A 19,209-nucleotide genomic window follows, 5' to 3' on the forward strand; every position below is an offset into this window, starting at 1 on the left:
GTTAACATAAGCCTACTTGTGACACTAATAAGTAAACAAAAAGATGCTCTTTAACCAAGTTTTTGGTCACCTGCTGTGGCACTCATATATGATTCAGTGTCAAATTCCCATGGATTATTGCTCCTGTGAAGGGCTGCAGGAAGTTGACTAAAGGTGCTATATGAATGAAAGTTGTCAGTGTTGTTGTTTTCCACCCCCACTCAAGTTGAAATTTATCCCCATTATTTCCAGCACTGTGTTGATGTGGAACTTCCTATCCACTGGATTAAAGGGAAGCTAACACAGAAAAGGCTGGAATTCTCCATTCTTGCATGCCCCGCTGTTGCTGCCAGCGAGAGCGGAAAATTTGACACTCGGCCAAATCTCTGTTCACAGGAGCAGGACCGGAGAATCCCAGCTGCGGGCGAGGTTGGAGAATTCCGGCCAAAATATGCAGGTTAATGCCTCCCAAAAAATACTAAAGGAATATCAGGCAATCTGTATGGACCCTAGGCTTGCCTGCCTTTTTATGGGATATGACTAACATTCCTTGTTCTAGACCTACTCAAGGCTCTTCCGCATCTCTTTCTCCAGTACATTGTTGACCATATCGATAATGTCTCCCACACCTGACCGGAACTGAAAAATTACATTGACCATGTAGATAATGGCCACGATTCTCCCATTGCGACCCGCAACTTTTCTGTCGAGTCGCAGTGGGGGATGCGCCTCTGCGGCCTTGAACAGGGATTTGCGCATGCGCCGGGAATGCATGCGTATCTCCCAGAGCCAGTGAACAGTCGCCGGTCAGGCCATGGTGAAAACCGGCGGGAAGGCAGGTAAGTTATTTAAATCTTTTCTGCATGCATTTTAAATATGTATATGAGTTAATTATCAGGTCCCGATTGAATCTCCCACCCCGCCAGAGTACTTCATTCTGGCGGGGTTCAGACTAGCTCCCCACATTCGGGGAACTAGCGGAAGACCCTGCCGGAGTGAAGGGGGGCAGTCGGTGCCCCCCAGGGGGTCAGGCAGTGGGGGGGGTGCTCCCTGGGCATGGGCACCCTGGCAGTGCCAGTCTGTGCCCCCTGGCACTGCCCAAGGGGCAAAGTGCCCGTGCCCAGGGTGCACCTTAGAACATAGAATATTACAGCGCAGTACAGGCCCTTCGGCCCTCGATGTTGCGCCAACCAATGGAACCAATCTAAAGCCCCCCTAATCTACACTATTCCAATATCATCCATATGTTTATCCAATAACCATTTGAATGCTCTTAATGTTGATGAGTCCACTACTGCTGTAGGCAGGGCATTCCACGCCCTTACTACTCTCTGAGTAAAGAACCTACCTCTAACATCTGTCCTATATCTCTCACCCCTCAATTTAAAGCTATGTCCCCTCATGCTAGCCATCACCACCCGAGGAAAAAGGCTCTCACTATCCACCCTATCTAATCCTCTAATCATCTTGTATGCCTCTATTAAGTCACCTCTTAACCTTCTTCTCTCTAACGAAAACAACCTCAAGCCCCTCAGCCTTTCCTCATACGATTTTCCCACCATACCAGGCAACATCCTGGTAAATCTCCTCTGCACCCTTTCCAACACTTCCACATTTTTCCTATAATACGGCGACCAGAACTGTACGCAGTACTCCAAATGCGGCCGCACCAAAGTTTTGTACAGTTGCAGCATGACCTCCTGGCTCCGAAACTCAATCCCTCTACCAATAAAAGCTAACACACCGTACGCCTTCTTAACAACCCTATCAACCTGGGTGCCAACTTTCAGGGATCTATGCACATGGACACCCAGATCCCTCTGTTCATCCACACTACCAAGTATCTTACCATTAGCCCAGTACTCTGTATTCCTGTTACTCCTTCCAAAGTGAATCACCTCACACTTTTCCGCATTAAACTCCATTTGCCACCTCTCAGCCCAGCTCTGCAGCTTATCTAAGTCCCTCTGTAACCTGCCACTTCCCTCCGCACTGTCTACAACTCCACCGACTTTAGTGTCATCCGTAAATTTACTAATCCATCCTTCCACGCCCTCATCCAGGTCATTAATAAAAATGACAAACAGCAGTGGCCCCAAAACAGATCCTTGCGGTACACCACTAGTAACTGAACTCCAGGATGAATATTTCCCATCAACCACCACCCTCTGTTTTCTTACAGCTAGCCAATTCCTGATCCAAACCACTAAATCACCCTCAATCCCATGTGTCCGTATTTTTTGCAAAAGCTTACCATGGGGAACCTTATCAAATGCTTTGCTGAAATCCATATACACCACATCAACCGCTTTACCCTCATCCACCTCTTTGGTCACCTTCTCAAAGAATTCAATAAGGTTTGTGAGGCACGACCTACCCTTCACAAAACCGTGCTGACTATCCCTAATCAAATTATTCCTTTCTAGGTGATTATAAATCCTATCTCTTCGAATCTTTTCCAATACTTTGCCCACAACAGAAGGCTCACCAGTCTATAATTACCAGGGTTGTCCCTACTCCCCTTCTTGAACAAGGGGACAACATTTGCTATCCTCCAGTCTTCTGGCACAGTTCCTATAGACAATGACGACACAAAGATCAAAGCCAAAGGCTCTGCAATCTCCTCTCTAGCCTCCCAGAGAATCCTAGGATAAATCCCATCCGGCCCAGGGGACTTATCTATTTTTACCCTTTCCAGAATTGCTAACACCTCCTCCTTATGAACCTCAATCCCATCTAGTCCAGTAGCCTGCATCGCAGTACACCCCTCGACAACACTGTCCCTCTCCAGTGTGAATAACGACGAAAAATATTCATTTAGTGCCTCCCACCGGGCATCGGGCAGTGCCAAGGCAGCAGGGCCTACTAAGGGCGGTGCCTAGGAGCAATTGGTGGGGGTGGAGGGTCCTGCTGCCACTCTGCATTGGGATCTGTCTGGGATGGAGGGAGGGCAGTAATTGGGGTGGGATGGTGGGGCAGGGTGGTCTGCCGGGGAGGGAGGAGGGGGGCCTGCGTCGGGGCGGAGTCTGCCCGTGTGAGGGGGGTGGGCGGATCGCCACTGCTGGAGGTGGGACCTGGACATGAGGGCGCTCTAGGACAGGGGGTGTCAGGGTTGGCCTGGGAATTGTTGTGGGGGCTGCGATCGGGCTGTGGGGAGGGCTGGAGGGGCAGCACCGTGGGGATCCCAGGCTGGCCAGTGATCGAGCTGGCCAGCAAATGAGAGGTTGAAAGTTTGGGGCCACTGCGCATGCGCAGAGCTCCAGAACTGTCAAACTCTGGCGCGAATAGGCCCCCCCCCCCCTGGGTTTTTAGTGAGATTCCCGACTGGGACCTCTTCAGTGCACAGAGTGCGGAGATTCAGGTGAGAAGCTGAACTGACAGAAGAGTTGGGATTTAGAACAGTTTTCCCACCAATTCAGCACTTTTGGGAGCATCGCGGGCAATGTTTCCCACACCCGCCCGGGACTGGAAAATTACATTGATTTTGCTTGCAACCATCTCTGACCTTCACCTGGTCCATCTCCAAGTTTTCCCCCTCTTGACTTTTCTGTCTCCATTTCTCAGGATAGAATATAAATCAGTATTCATTGTAAATCCTTGGACTCCACAGTCACTCTGACTACACTTCCTCCCCTTCACTTCTTGTAAGAACTCTTACTCAATTCTCCCCATTTTGCCACCTCTGTAGTGTCTGTCCATTTTAGCACTTTCAATATTTTTGCTTCCCTTCAACCGATGCTTGCCCTCAGTGTGTTTAGCAGGGTCCTTCACTGTGTCTGATCCATTTTGTTGTCACCCCTTCCCCTCCCTTTCAGAACCATGATGAGGCTCACTTTGCCCTCACCTTTCACCCATCAGCCTCCATATACAACAGAGCATCCCCTGCTATATCCATCATCTCCAGCGTGAGGCTACCACCAAACACATCTTCCCTTCTCCTCCACTTTCAGCATTCTGAAGAGACCATTTCCTCTGCGACGTTCTGGTCCATTCCGCAGTCACCCCCAATATCCCCTCCCTTTCCTACGGTGCCTTTCCATCTAAGCACAGGAGACACAACACCTGCACTTTCACCTTACTGTCCAAGGCCCCAAACACTCCTTAAGTGATACAACGATTCGCTTGCCCTTCTTTCAATTCAGCATCTTGTATTTGTTGCTCACAGTGTGGTCCCTCTACATTGGGGAAATCAGATAACAGACTGAGCGATTCAAAATCTAATTCCAATTTGAAGAAAATCTCTACCCTTTGACATGCTACAAATGAAGCATTGGTAAGATCAGGTTTATGCCCAGCTGCTGGCCTGGATTAGCTCCTGTTGTAGCATTCTCCAGAATTACTGTATTATATTAATGGAATATAGTGAACTATATCTTCCAAAAACAGGAGAGGTCTACCCTTCATTGTAATTTATGTCCTATTAGAGGGATATTTGGTTTTGGAATGTGTACTTCCCAAGAATGCAACTTTATTAAAAGTGACAAAAGAATTGGCAGTCACAATGCACTTGAGTTAATTCTCTCAAGCTACACAGTCATTTAACTGGCTTCCAGTTTCAACAAAAAAGTACTTGTTTATGAAGTTGTGCGGTGCACAATATCCATAATTACTGATTCAATGAAAACTGACAAGACCCTGTTTTTAGCAATCAGGTTCCGGATAACTGGTAATTCCTGTAATGGAATGTCGCAATCAGATTTTGGTGGGATAGGATGGCCCCACTGGGAGGTTTGGGAGAAGATGCATAACATAAAGAGCACAAAGGCAAGATGTGAATATTGCTGTCACACTGTAGATTATACATAGACCTATTGACATGAGGAAATAATTTTGTTAAAGCTGCATGCAAAATCTGATCTGTGCTTGTGTTTCAGCGAGGAAAGAAACATTGCTGATCGAGTTATGGAAAATTTAGTACTACTGGTGACAGTAAGAGAACAGTTAGGAAATAATGCATGTAATGATGTCAGGTTCAATGCAAGAATACAGTCAAAAATGAGGATGCTAAACCAGAAAAAGGGAAAAGTTCAGCTGGATCAGAAGATATCTGACCCAAATTAACTGGGTAGAAAAGTCACAGAAAGCTTAACACATCAACAGTACAAAATAACAACTTTCAACATGAAGAGGCTGGATCCAAGAATAGAGGCTGGAATTTTCCAACCCGGTGCGATCTTCCAATCCCACCGATGTGAACGGAGGTTTCAATGGCTGGTTGGCCCAGTCGCAGTGGTGAGACTTCCAAGATCTGTCAGTAACTTATTCAAATCATTTAGATCTCCAGGCCTCCTCTTGACCATACAGACCTTGGCGGTGTCCTTTTTATTAATACGGTATCTCCATCATTTCTTTGTCCTCCAGACTAGCACTTTAAGGCCTTTCCAAGTATAGTAAAATAAAATAGTTAAACTGTGCGTAGAACTACTCAGGGATGAAGGAGACTACGCAGGACAAAGATATGGTGAAGATGTTAAATAAATATCTTGGATTAATATTTATAAATCATGGTGAAACTAGATGGTTGGTATACTGGAGAAGCATTTGGAACAAATGTTAGATGTAACTGCGGAACCCAAGTAGGATGAATCACTGTGCTGTGATGACAGGAGCTAAGTCATTGGGAGTCAGTCCCAACTGGAGAACAGTCCCAACGTCTCCAATTATCCTCAGAACTGAAGGCCGCGATTCTCTTAAAAGATTCTAAGTGTTGAATTCACGAGAAAACTGGTATAAATCAAGCTGGTTTTTTCAGTGTGACTTCGGACAAGAATCTCCCACTCTGTGCACTGCAGAGGTCACAATCGGGAATTTCACAGTAACATCATTGCAGTGTTAATGTAAGTCTACTTACATAAATAAACTTTAACTTTATATCACTAAAAGTTCGGGGCGGGGGGGGGGCTATTCACACCAGAGGCGGACGGTTCTGGAACTCTGCGCATGCGCAATGGCCCCGAATTGTCAGCCTGCAGTTTGCTGGCCAATTCGATCGCTGGCCAGCTGGGGACCCTCACAGTGCTGCCTCTCCACCCCCCCCCCCCCCCCCCCCCCCACAGTCTGACCACAGCTCCCTCCCGTCCATTCACGGGCCAACCCCGAACCCCCATCCCGTTCCATCCCAAACCGCCCAATCTCCAGCCCCAACACCCCCGGCAGAGCCCCCCCCCCCCCACCATGGGAGGCAGACCACCCCCCCTTCCCCTCCACCAGACACCCCCTGGCTGACCACCCCCACCCAGCCTGCCCCAATCGCTGGCCTCCCTCCCGCCCCCATTGATCACAATGATCACAATGACAGAGTAGCAGCGGGGCCCCCACCCCCACTGATTGCCCCCTAGGCCCCACCCCCTTGGAACTGCCCCATTCCTGATGGGCAGTGCCAAGGTGCCCCCTGGGCATAGGCACTTTTGCCCTTGGCCAGTGCCGGGCCACAGGCTGACACCACCAGGGTGTCCATGTCCAGGGTGCACCACATCTCCCCATCACCCGACACGCTGCTGGGCCCTGATTGCGCCCCCTTCATTCCAGCGGGGTCGGCCTGCTAGTTCCCCGAAAGTGGGGAGCTAGTCTGAACCACGCTGGAATGAAATACTCCTGATGGGGTGGGAGATGCTAGCAGGCCCGGAGAAATCAGTCCCGGGCTCGCTAATCAGATTTAAATTACATTAAAAGTAGATTTAAAGCACTTACCTGGTGTTCCCGCTGGTTTCCAGCACGGCTCAGATCGCGCCGGATATCCAGCGCTGGGAGATGTGCGCGCGATGGGGATGCATGCACAAATCCCACAAATTAGTGGACATGTGATTCTCCCAGCCTGCCGTGCTAAAACATTAGCACAGCGGGAAGGGAGAATCACCCCCGAAGTTTCTCATCCCTGGAACAATTCTTGTAAACCTCTTCTGTACTCTGTCCAGTGTGTTCACATCCTTCCTATAGTGTGGTGCCCAGAACTGTACACAACATTCCAACTGAGATCTAACTCATGTCCTCCCCTTCTTCCTTCTTTCGGGACCTTCCCCTCTCTGAAGATTATGCTCTGTTTGTCTGTAAGACCCAGAGATCATGCAGCTACATTAACCATATTTGTTGGTGACGCGGGGCTGAATTTTTAGGTCCCACTGACATCAGGAATGGAGCCAGTTAGAGCTTGAAGATTATGAGGCCAGCCATTGTATCGCTTCCCAGCACCATTCCCCACATTGGCCACAAGGATGGCAGGCAATTAGACTCGTTAAGAGCTTTCTTAAAGGTGGAGACCAAAGGTGAATTTTCCTCCCCTCTCCCAAAGTCCCAAGTTGCTGTTCTACATAACATTCAGCTCATTCCAATATTATTTCAGTAACGATTGGCAGCCCTAATATTCTACAACCTAGTTTGTTAAAGTAAATTTGTTAAATGAATAGAAATGATGGATTAAATACTAAAAAGAATGGCAGTAATCCTTACTGATGAACCAGCAGCACATTCTATTGTTTGTGACAATCAAGATGTATTTTAAGGCGGTTGCATAGATCATGCACTTTTAAAATGCTTGTAAAAATCATTTATGTGTTGACAAAGCCCATGATGCCTCTTCAGTGATGAACAATTTATTTCAGTAATGTTGCATCACAGTGTTGTCTCCCAGACAGGTCAGACATCTATTCAGAGAATTGTGACTAAGCTTCCATTGTGCCTGAGGATTGCTCAAGATAAGATCATTCACCATCTTGGGGATAAATGCTTCAGCATGATGTGTGGCCTTTTCTGGAAGTGATAATGTAACTAGACATTCAAAATTAGCCAGTCCTAAAATAATTCAGGCATAGATTTAACCCTTTGAAGTCCAGAGTATTTACGGATTATGATATCTGGGAAAAATCCTTGGCCCTGAATTTATGCTAAACATAAATCTGTCCTCCCCTAGAAGGCCTTTGATATTAGAGGTGGGGACTTGAGAGAGAATCCCCTGCAGTTTTGGTCTCCTTTTCTGAGGAAGAATGTTCTTGCTCTCGAGGGAGTGCAGCGAAGGTTTACCAGGCTGATTCGGGGATGGCAGGTCCAATGTATGAGGAAAGATTGACTAGGTTAGGATTATTTTCGCTGGAATTCAGACGAATGAGGGGGGATCACATAGAGACTTATAAAATTCTCACAGGACTAGACAGAGTAGATGCAGGGAGGATATTTCCAATGGTGGAGGAATCCAGAACCAGGGGTCACAGTCTGAGGATTCAGGGAAGACCATTTAGGACAGAGGTGAGGAGACATTTCTTCACCCAAAGAGTGGTGAGCCTGTGGAATTCATTATCACGGGAGTAGTTGATGCCAAAACATTGAATGTATTCAAGAGGCGGCTGGATATAGCACTTGGGGCGAATGGGATTACAAGTTATGGGGAAAAAGCAGGATTAGGCGATTGAGTTGGATGATCAGCCATGATCGCAATAAATAGCGGAACAGCCTCAAAGGACCAAATGGCCTCCTCCTGCTCCTATCTTCTATGTTTCAACACTGTGTTGACATACCTCATCTGTGGTACTCTCAGTTTTACTTACAGTGACCACCACAAATAACAGATGGATAACTATCACTTCTCCACCCTAGTTGTTATGCATCTTAAAATATGGTTTTGGGAATATTCTAAACAAATTCCTTTTATTATTACACTGCTTTGTGTATCATTAATTCTGTTTGCTATACTTGCATTAATGAATTACTTTGAGGCATCCTCTGGTCATGAAAATACAAGTCTTCCTTCGGGCGGCACGGTGGCGCAGTGGTTAGCACTATTGCCTCACAGCGTCAGGGATCCGAGTTCGATTCCCAGCTTGACTCGCTGTCTGTGTGGAGTTTGCCCGTTCTCCTCGTGTCTGCGTGGGTTTCCTCCGCGTGCTCCGGTTTCCTCTCACAGTCCAACAATGTGCGAGTTAGGTTGATTGACCATGCTAAATTGCCACTTAGTGTCAGGGGGACTAGCTAGGGTAAATGCCTGGGGTTATGGGGATAGGGGCTGGGTGGGATTGTGGTCGGTGCAGACTCGATGGGCCGAATGGCCTCCTTCTGCACTGTAGGTTCTATGATTCTTCTGGTCGCTGTGTTCAAATTTTTTATGTTTTGTAAAAATACTACAGTGGTAGCCAGTTTAGAGGTGCATTCCTGGTATTACTTCCCAATCTAAAGACACTCATCAATGGTTTGATTTTATTGTAATGTCTGTTTCAGCCCTTAACACGACACGATGTGAAAAGCTGCAAAAGGAGAAGGAGGAGCTGGAGAGGAGGTTTGAGATTGAGGTGCAGAGGCTCCATCTGCAACAGCAAGAGGAGATTCAGGTCCTTGAAGAAAGGCTGAAGGCTCATTACACTGCAGAGAAAAAGCATCTCATAGAGGAACACAGGGAACATCTCAACAAAATTCAATCTCAACACAATGAACAGGTCTATGTCAATCATTTATTTTATAATCCGTTTGACTTAAAGAAAAAGAGGGCTGAAAATTCATAGCCCTTCCAGTGCACTTCCACATTCACTAAGACAGGATGCATTCTGAAGAGCCACCAGGGGAGGTGGGATAGTGGCGTAGTGGTAATGTCACTGGGCTAGTAATCGAGGGGTCCAGGATAATAATTTGGGGACATGAGTTTAAATCCCACCACTGCAGCAGCTGCAGAATTTAAATTCAGTTAGTTAATCTGGAATATAAAGCTAGTCTCAGTAATGGTGCCCATGAAGCTATCATCAATTGTTATAAAAATCCATCTGGTTCACTAATGTCCTACAGGGAAGGAAATCTGCCACCCTTACCTGTCCTGGCCTTCATGTGACAGCAATGTGGTTGACTCTAAACTGCCTTCTGAAATGGCTGAGCGAGCCACTTGATGGCAATTGGGGATGAGAAACCAACTGATGCCCACATCCCATCAAATAATTTTTTAAAAATTAGTCCTGGAAATTTTAAGTGTCCTCTTTTTTCGAGGGTCCCCCCCCCCCCCCCCCCCCCCCCCCCGTGCAACCCCCACAAAGAGGAAGCAAGGGAGGGAACAGCACGGCTGGATGTATCTTACTCCTTGGTCTGCTGAGATAATGGTGGGTTAGTCTGCCAGAACTGTGCCAGTCTGGGGTACCAACACTGGAACTGTAGTCTATTTTTTTTTGTTATATTTCATCACAGTGACAAGCTTCAAATCTTTTTTTCCAGAAGGAACTCAGTCACCCATTTTGTGACCCTCTCACACCACCCCGCACACCATTAAAATAGGTAGCATTCTCAGACCTCCCCCACTGGTTCCCATCCAGTTTATTTAACTTAATCAGCCTACTCCTCACCTCTCATACTGAGTTACAGGTAGGCACATCCTGGCATTTCTGGATAGATAGCCTACACATTTTGAGGCACAATGTCCCTGGATGTAGTAATAAAAAATATATGACACTATATAAATACACAATATTTTAACTGCTATTTTTCCTTTTCTTTTTCCTAAAACCCGTTAAGTATTATATATGCAATTACTTTTAATCACCTGAACAAGGATCTAAGCAGATATTAGGCACATGTCACAGTATTATCCATACTTTGACAGTAATTGGCCAGCCTCATTGTGGACAGCTACTGTAAGAAACTGATGCAGTAAATGCTGTTCTATTGAGGGTGGAACTAAAGCACTGTGTTGGTGAGAATAGAAAGAGAGAATGCACACTATTGAGCAATGTGTTACCAAATAAATTGAGTTATTTCCATTTTTAGTACTTTGTACAATTAAGCCACAACTGGCTGCCATCTTGAAACCTCCATACAAAAAAATGAAGTATAAATTTATGAAGCTCTTTTGACCCTAAATCTTAGCACATTTCCTTCACTGTCATAGTGCCAAGATGACACTTGAAAAATGCATTAGAAATTTAAGAAAATAATTGAACATTTATATGATTTTAATGTGCCTTTGTCAGTAAGAAAACAATACTTGGTCACATCAAAATGAGAGAACGTCTGTGGAAAAATGTTCCCAAATCAGTAATAACACCCATTAGATGAAGTGTAAATCTGCCTATCCCCTTCATCAACAATGTGCTTTGGCCTTAACTTCAGATACATAACCCCATCCATCACTATAACATTTCAATGTCTCACACCATTTTTATAGTGACTGACATTGCCACTCAGTGTCATTTAATTTTACCCAGTGGCTTTTCCAAAACCAGAGGGAAAACAAGAATGTTGTCTGATTAGCCTGAGCCGTATTGAAGCCAGCTGCTCCATTTAAAGTGACAGGCTGCTGATAACGTAGCCACTTGGTCCCACCAACACATTTTTCAGCATTCTCTTGCTTCTAACCCATCAAACCATCATTTGTGATAGAGTCGCAATCATAATATTTTTGTCATAATTGGTGTGTCACTAAATTATCATATTGGGACAGCTCCAATTATACATTTGCAGCATCAGACACTTAGCACATTATGCAGAAAATGTTGGCACTTTAATATTCCAATATGAACTGTTATTATATTTGTATTGCAAATTAGTGTTTGGTTGTAAGTATAGGAGGAATTGGTTGTTGGAAAAAACAGCTGAGATATTCACAAGTAGGGACTTCACGGGGAGAATTGTTCTGCAGCTCTTATATTCTTATGCTTTATCAGATGGAAGAGATATCAGCGACCCATACCAGTGTAATCACAGAAATGGAGAACAATCACACTGTTACAATAACCATTCTGCAAGATGACCACGAAAAGAAACTTGAAGGTAATGGGATAAATATGGTGAAAATTGCTGTGTGACGTAGAACTGAAAGAACTGATTGTTTACAAGAGTGCGGGAAAACCCTGGGAGAAATTTCTGGTCAGCAATTGTTGAAAGAAGCATTAATGAGACTAATTGTAAAGAAGTCCGGCATTCTGGAATTATTATTTTGCATCACTGCTATGTCCTGATCTTTTTATGGTGAAGTCCCGGAGGAAGTTCTGCACAGTTCATTTGATTTTGTTTTTATAACAGAGTTTACGGGTGATTCTGTGGACGACTGAGACAATTGTACTTGCTGCTTGTTTATCTTCAAACTCCATAAATACTTTTGACTTCCGGAGGAATAGCAGGTGCCAAAAACACTCTGAAACCTCATTCATAGAATCCCTAGAGTGCAGAAGGAGGCCATTCAGCCCATCGAGTCTGCACCAACCACAATCCCACCCAGGCCCTATTCCCGTAACCCCTCATATTTACCCCGCTAATCCCCCGACACTAGGGTCAATTTAGCAGGCCAATCAACCTAACCCGCACATCTTTCCGAGCGGTTATTCTTCTGCAAACCATTTAGTGGGTGTCAGGAGGGTGTCAGTGTAGGGAGGGTGTCAGTGTCAGGAGGGTGTCAGTGTCAGGAGGGTGTCAGTGTAGGGAGGGTGTCAGGAGGGTGTCAGTGTCGGGAGGGTGTCAGTGTAGGGAGGGTGTCAGTGTCAGGAGGGTGTCAGTGTCAGGAGGGTGTCAGTGTAGGGAGGGTGTCAGTGTCGGGAGGGTGTCAGTGTAGGGAGGGTGTCAGTGTCGGGAGGGTGTCAGTGTAGGGAGGGTGTCAGTGTCGGGAGGGTGTCAGTGTCAGGAGGGTGTCAGTGTCAGGAGGGTGTCAGTGTCAGGAGGGTGTCAGTGTAGGGAGGGTGTCAGTGTCAGGAGGGTGTCAGTGTAGGGAGGGTGTCAGTGTCAGGAGGGTGTCAGTGTAGGGAGGGTGTCAGTGTAGGGAGGGTGTCAGTGTCAGGAGGGTGTCAGTGTCGGGAGGGTGTCAGTGTAGGGAGGGTGTCAGTGTCAGGAGGGTGTCAGTGTCAGGAGGGTGTCAGTGTCAGGAGGGTGTCAGTGTAGGGAGGGTGTCAGTGTCAGGAGGATGTCAGTGTCAGGAGGGTGTCAGTGTAGGGAGGGTGTCAGTGTCAGGAGGGTGTCAGTGTCGGGAGGGTGTCAGTGTAGGGAGGGTGTCAGTGTCGGGAGGGTGTCAGTGTAGGGAGGGTGTCAGTGTAGGGAGGGTGTCAGTGTCGGGAGGGTGTCAGTGTCGGGAGGGTGTCAGTGTCGGGAGGGTGTCAGTGTCGGGAGGGTGTCAGTGTAGGGAGGGTGACAGTGTAGGGAGGGTGTCAGTGTAGGGAGGGTGTCAGTGTAGGGAGAGTGTCGGGAGGGTGTCAGTGTCGGGAGAGTGTCAGTGTCGGGAGGGTGTCAGTGTAGGGAGGGTGTCAGTGTCGGGAGGGTGTCAGTGTCAGGAGAGTGTCAGTGTAGGGAGGGTGTCAGTGTAGGGAGGGTGTCAGGAGGGTGTCAGTGTAGGGAGAGTGTCAGTGTAGGGAGGGTGTCAGTGTAGGGAGAGTGTCAGTGTAGGGAGGGTGTCAGTGTAGGGAGGGTGTCAGTGTAGGGAGGGTGTCAGTGTAGGGAGGGTGTCAGTGTAGGGAGGGTGTCAGTGTCGGGAGGGTGTCAGTGTCGGGAGGGTGTCAGTGTAGGGAGGGTGTCAGTGTAGGGAGGGTGTCTGTGTCAGGAGAGTGTCAGTGTAGGGAGGGTGTCAGTGTAGGGAGGGTGTCAGTGTAGGGAGGGTGTCTGTGTCAGGAGAGTGTCAGTGTAGGGAGGGTGTCAGTGTAGGGAGGGTGTCAGAGCTACATCTGGTATTTGTTCTGTCCTTTGCAGAAGGGGATTGAAGCTAATTCGAGGAGCTGCTGAGATCAGCAAACTTGGTACGGACCTCAAATCAAAGCAGACCTTTGCTGCTTTGTAAAGCTTAGTCTGACACCACATGGTGCTAATAGCCATGATGCCATAAAGAGAAATGAAAATTATTAGAAGAGAGAAATTGAACAGCAATGTGATGTATTTTTTGGGATATTAATGATTTGTGTTGGAGAATCATAGAATCCCTACAATACAGAAGGAGGCCATTCGGCCTATCGAGTCTATACCGACCACAATCCCACCCAGGCCCTTTTCCCGTAATCCCCCTGCTAATCCCCCTGGCACTGAGGGGCAATTTAGCATGGCCAATCAACCTAACCCATGTTAGCGTTCTCTTGGGTAACAGAAACCCAAAGGCACTCAGTTGACTCTTAAAACCAACGCAAGGTCTTTTATTATTTGTGCACAAGAAGAACTCTCAACGGCCAACACCGGTTGACTGGAGCAGTTCTGAGGTTACAGAGAAACAGCTCAGCAATTATAGTCAATTACAGCAAATCAGGAACAAGAGATTTTTCACATCTTTGATTGACATACATATCCACCCATCATAGCATAGCCCTTTTGCCCTTTCTTATCCAATAGAAAACCAATCCTTCATTAGCATAATGTCCCCACATCTTGCTATTTGGTAATTGCCATGGTAACTTGTTCTTTGTTTTCATCCTGCTGTCCTGACCTGGAATGCAATGTTTATGGAACAAGGTTTTAGATATACTCGCTTATCCTGCGTACATCAGTGTTGGCCTTACTGAAGGCCTGACTGAAGGCCGTGTTTGGTGAATAATCATTTTCCATTACTTGACAGAGTTTTTTGACAATTATGGAACTTTAATTTTCACAATTGTTGTAACTTATCTTCTACATCCACACACCTTTGGACTGTGGGAGGAATCCAGAGCACCAGAGGAAACCCACGCAGACACGGGGAGAATGTGCAGACTCCACAGACAGTGACCCAAGCTGCGAATCAAACCCGGGTCCCTGGCACTGTGAGGCAGCAGTGCTAACCACTGCCACTGCGCTTCCCCCCAATATTGCTATGTGGCTTGGAGGGGAACATCCAGGTGTTGGTGTTCCCATGTATTTGCTGTCCTTGTCCTTCTAGCTGATAGCGGTCATATGTTTGGAGAATCGAATAGGCCTTAGTGAGTTGCTGCAGTCTTGTAGATGACACACACTGCTGCTACTGTGCGTAAGTGATTGAGGGAGTGAATGTTTATGGATGGGGTGCCAATTGAAGCAGGCTACTTTATCCTGGATAGTGTTGAGCTTCTCCAGTGTTGTTGGAGCTGCAACCATCCAGGCAAGGGGAGAGGAAATTGGTGATATGAAGGGATGGTGCGGGTCAAAGGAGACAATGGAATTCAGTAGGGCGGCAGGGTGATGGTTCGACCATGTTGAGTGAAGGGGCAGCGAGGGGTGTTTAAGTGCCTTGTAGATGATGGACAGACTTTAGTGAGTCGGAGGGTGAGTTACTTACTGCAGAATCCCCAGACTCTGACTTGCTCTTGTAGCCACAGTATTAATGTGGCTGTATTTATAATAGATTAACCCTCAAAAGGGCATTGGTGGATTGGGGAGGGTTCTGAAGATGGCAGAAAAGATTATTCTGGAACTTAAAACATCCAAGGAATCATAGAATCCCTACAGTGCAGAAGGAGGTCATTTGGCCCATCGAGTCTGCACTGCCTCTCCGACAGAGCATCTTACCCAGACCCTATCCCCATAACTCCACATATTTACCCCACTAATCCCCCTAACCTACACACCTTGGGACATCAAGGGGCAATTTTAGCATGGCTAATCCACCATCTTCATATCTTTGTACTGTGGGAGGAAACTAGAGCACCTGGAGGAAACCCACACTGACACGGGGAGAACATGCAAACCCCACACAGAAAGCTGGAATTGAACCCGGGTCCTTGGTGCTGAGAGGCAGCAGTGCTAACCACTGTGCCATTCAGCAACAAAACCTATTCTCATTGGCGAACAGCAGATTGAGAAGAATCATGACATTTGACATTGGAAAGTTGATTAAACGTTAATAGACACAATACTGTCACCTCAAACTGGTTGTCATATACAGTTCAGATGGCGTTGCTGCTTTAACGGAATTTGACCTTTTCACAAGCATTTATTCAGTGAGATTTCACTTGTAGCATTTTTTCTTTCAGAGCTAAAAGCCATCCATGAATTTGAGAGGATAACATTAGAAGAGAATTTTGAAAAACTAAGACTTTCCCTTCAGGTTAGTACTCTGTTATGCACTATATATGGAAAACTATGCTTGTTAGTGTATGGCTGATCTGTTAATTAGGGGCTGGCTTTCCCAAAAAAAAACTTCTGCAATCTTTTCCCATATTTACAAACTTGTACCTGTATGATGAAAGTTGTTTTGTCAATTGCGTGCGATACTGTGTCCAATGCGATTCCTTGTTATTCTTGTTATTCCTGAAACCAGTTTTTCTCCTGAAGATAGCCACCTTTTGAAAGTACCAAATGCATAGGGCAGATGGTCACATTTCCTTCACAGCCGACTGCTGGAGTTATACCTTCCCAGTCCCAAACATTGCTGAGTCCTGGGGTGCAAACCAAGGGAATTGATGATATGAAGGGATGGTGCAGGTCAAAGGAGACAATGGAATTCAGTAGGGCGGCAGGGTGATGGTTCGACCATGTTGAGTGAAGGGGCAGCGAGGGGTGTTTAAGGGTAGACGAAAGAGCACATAGATTTTGGGGGTGAGAAGGTCTAATAACTCCGGGAGTTGGTTGTAAAGGAACAGTTCATTGCACAAAATTAAGTTAAACAAAACTCACATGACTGTGGTGAACACAAACAGGTCCCAACCGGGACCAAAGGTTAATGGACCCACTTAGGGTCCTGCTTCATGCAGGGCTTGGTATACAAGCTCCACCTGGTAGGTTAATTACCAATCCCCAGGGAGCTCGTATTCAATGACTTCTACAGTGATTCCTCATGCAAGTCATGGAAGGAAAAGATGGGCTTTTCTACATTGCCTGGGGCAGGATCCTCAGGAAGGGAGGGCATATGTACATTCATCTGTATGGGACAAAGGGTAATGGAAGGACTTAAGGGGTGACTGTGAGATGAGTTGGAGTGGTTGAGGGTTCACTTACCCTGGCAGCACGGATGAGATTGTTCATCCTTTTCCTGCCCTGGTGTATATTGTTGGCACTCACCACCCTGGCGACTGCCTCCCAGTCAGGTAGGGCTCTTCCTTCCATCCATGGGGTAGAGGATGTCCCTCCAGTCTTCTGCTGCATTCAGCAGTACTTCCAGGGATGCATTGCTAAATCATGATTCTGGTGCTGCCCAAGGTCTCCGAGCCATTTCCTGGACCACTGTTCAGAGTGGGATAGAGCAGCAGCTGTCCAGGCACCTGTTAAATATGGCAGCTGAATATGATGGTGGGGTGCAATATCTCCTGCCTGCCCTGCCACCAAAAAGGGTCAGGAAACCCCCGGTTGCATAATCATTAAGCTCAGCATCGTGTGATTTGCCGTAGTTTCCTGCAGGGCTCCGTGGAGGGAAATACTCTCGCCTCCAGCCCCCACCACAAGACAGAGGCCCTGTGCAGAAAATCCAGGCCTATGCCTCTGGGAGGGTTTCCTCAGCCACAGGAAGTAGGTGATTGAAGGGAATATGTGTAGGATTTTCTCGGCTGTGGACAAGGGGGTGAATACCTTCACAGTTCATACAGGCTGATTCATCTGCCTTCTGGAATGTGACAATTGTCACATTCCTGAAGTCAGAAGGTGTTTGTGAGGGAGGGGTGTTGAATTGTTTTTATTCCAAAATCTGTGGGATGAGTGAATTGAGCCTTGATGTGAGCCCAAGCCCACCAACTTTGAAGTCCTCAGTTGGAATACCATTGGGGCCGCAGGTTTTATTGTTTGATTGCTTGTTACAGCTGTCCCATCGATGGTGGTGTCTCCTACCGCGGGGTGCCAGGGGAATAGCTTGGAGAGTATCAGCTGCCACTGTGGATTCTCAATTGAAGATTTGTTGAAAATGTTCTTTCCAGAGTAGTCGGATGGCATTATCACCCTTGAAAAGAGAAACAATGTGCTGTGAGCGGCAAAGAGAGTTTTGCCCATTTGACTTTGGTCTATAGGTGGCCCTGGTGTCTTCAAAAAGCTTTGCATGTCATGGTGGTCAGTATCTTGTTGGATCTTTGGTTTTCTCTTTCCACCGCATGTCCTTTGTCTTTCAATTTTGTCTTTGGGCATCAGCCTTATGCTGTTTTGATACTGCCTTCTTGACTTTTGACCTTGGATCATTCTGCGGCAATAGAGGCTGCTCATTTTTGTTCTAGGAATTCCGATATCTCAGCATTGTTTTCGTCCAGCCAGTCCTGGTGATGACATGCTCAAACATAATGGACCCAGGAGTCCAGAGCTGAGTTTTATTTGATCCCACTCTTAGAACATAGAACATAGAAAAAATACAGCACAAACAGGCCCTTCGGCCCACAAGTTGCGCCGGTCATGTCCCTACCTACCTAGGCTTATATATAGGCTTACCTATAACCCTCAATCCTATTAAGTTTATAGAACGCCTTAGGGTTCTCCTTAATCTTACCTGCCAAGGCCTTCTCGTGACCCCTTCTGGCTCTCCTAATTTCTTTCTTAAGTCCCTTCCTACAAGCCATATACTCATCTAGATCCCTATCATCGCCTAGCTCTCTGAACCTTTTGTACGCTTTCCTTTTCTTTTTGACTAGGTTCAGCGCAGCTTTCGTGCACCATGGTTCCCGTAACCTACCAAAACCTCCCTGTCTCATCGGAACGTTGTCATGCAGAACTCCAGACAAACATTCCTTGAAAATCTGCCACCTTACTTCGGTACTTTTCCTCGAGAATACCTCCTTCCAATTTACGCCTCTAATCTCCTGCCTGATGGCTTCATATTTCCCCTTACTCCAGATAAACACTTTCTTAGCTTGCCTGATCCTATCTTTTTCCAATGCTAGCGTAAAGGAGATAGAGTTATGATCACTATGCCCAAGATGCTCCCCCACTGAGAAATCCGACACCTGTCCAGGCTCATTAGCCAGTACCAGATCGAGTACAGCCTCTCCTCTTGTAGGCTTATCCACATGCTGTGTCAGGAAACCCTCCTGAACACACCTAACAAACTCCTCCCCATTAAAACCCCTTACCCTAGGGATATTCCAATCGATGTTTGGGAAATTAAAGTCTCCCATCACGACAACCCTGTTATTACTACATCTCTCCAGGATCTGTTTCCCTATCTGCTCCTCAACATCCCTGTTGCTATTGGGCGGCCTATAGAAAACACCCAGCAAAGTTATCGACCCCTTCCCGCTCCGAACTTCCACCCACAGAGACTCCGTAGACAATCCCTCCACAGCTTCCACCTTCTCTACAGCTGTGACACTATCCCTGATCAGCAGTGCCACTCCCCCCCGTCTTTTGCCTCCCTCTCTGTCCTTTTTGAAACATCTGAAACCCGGCACCCGAAGTGTCCAGTCCTGTCCCTGTCCCAAAGTCGCCGTAATGGCCACCACATCA

The 19,209-nt window shown here is 46.8% G+C and overlaps 1 protein-coding gene across 4 annotated transcripts in view; it reads left to right on the forward strand.

The window, feature by feature from the left end:
- LOC144499767 (microtubule-associated tumor suppressor candidate 2-like) overlaps positions 1-19,209 on the forward strand; it is a 489,039-nt gene that overhangs the window by 455,479 nt on the left and 14,351 nt on the right. For all 4 annotated transcript variants that reach the window (XM_078222202.1, XM_078222205.1, XM_078222203.1 and 1 more), the window contains 3 exons: positions 9,184-9,398; positions 11,604-11,709; positions 15,828-15,901. In XM_078222202.1, the coding sequence (XP_078078328.1) occupies positions 9,184-9,398; positions 11,604-11,709; positions 15,828-15,901 (395 nt within the window). The remainder of the gene's footprint in view (positions 1-9,183; positions 9,399-11,603; positions 11,710-15,827; positions 15,902-19,209) is intronic.

Source organism: Mustelus asterias, chromosome 10 (genome assembly GCF_964213995.1).
Source record: "Mustelus asterias chromosome 10, sMusAst1.hap1.1, whole genome shotgun sequence".
In the NCBI taxonomy this organism is placed as follows: domain Eukaryota; kingdom Metazoa; phylum Chordata; class Chondrichthyes; order Carcharhiniformes; family Triakidae; genus Mustelus; species Mustelus asterias.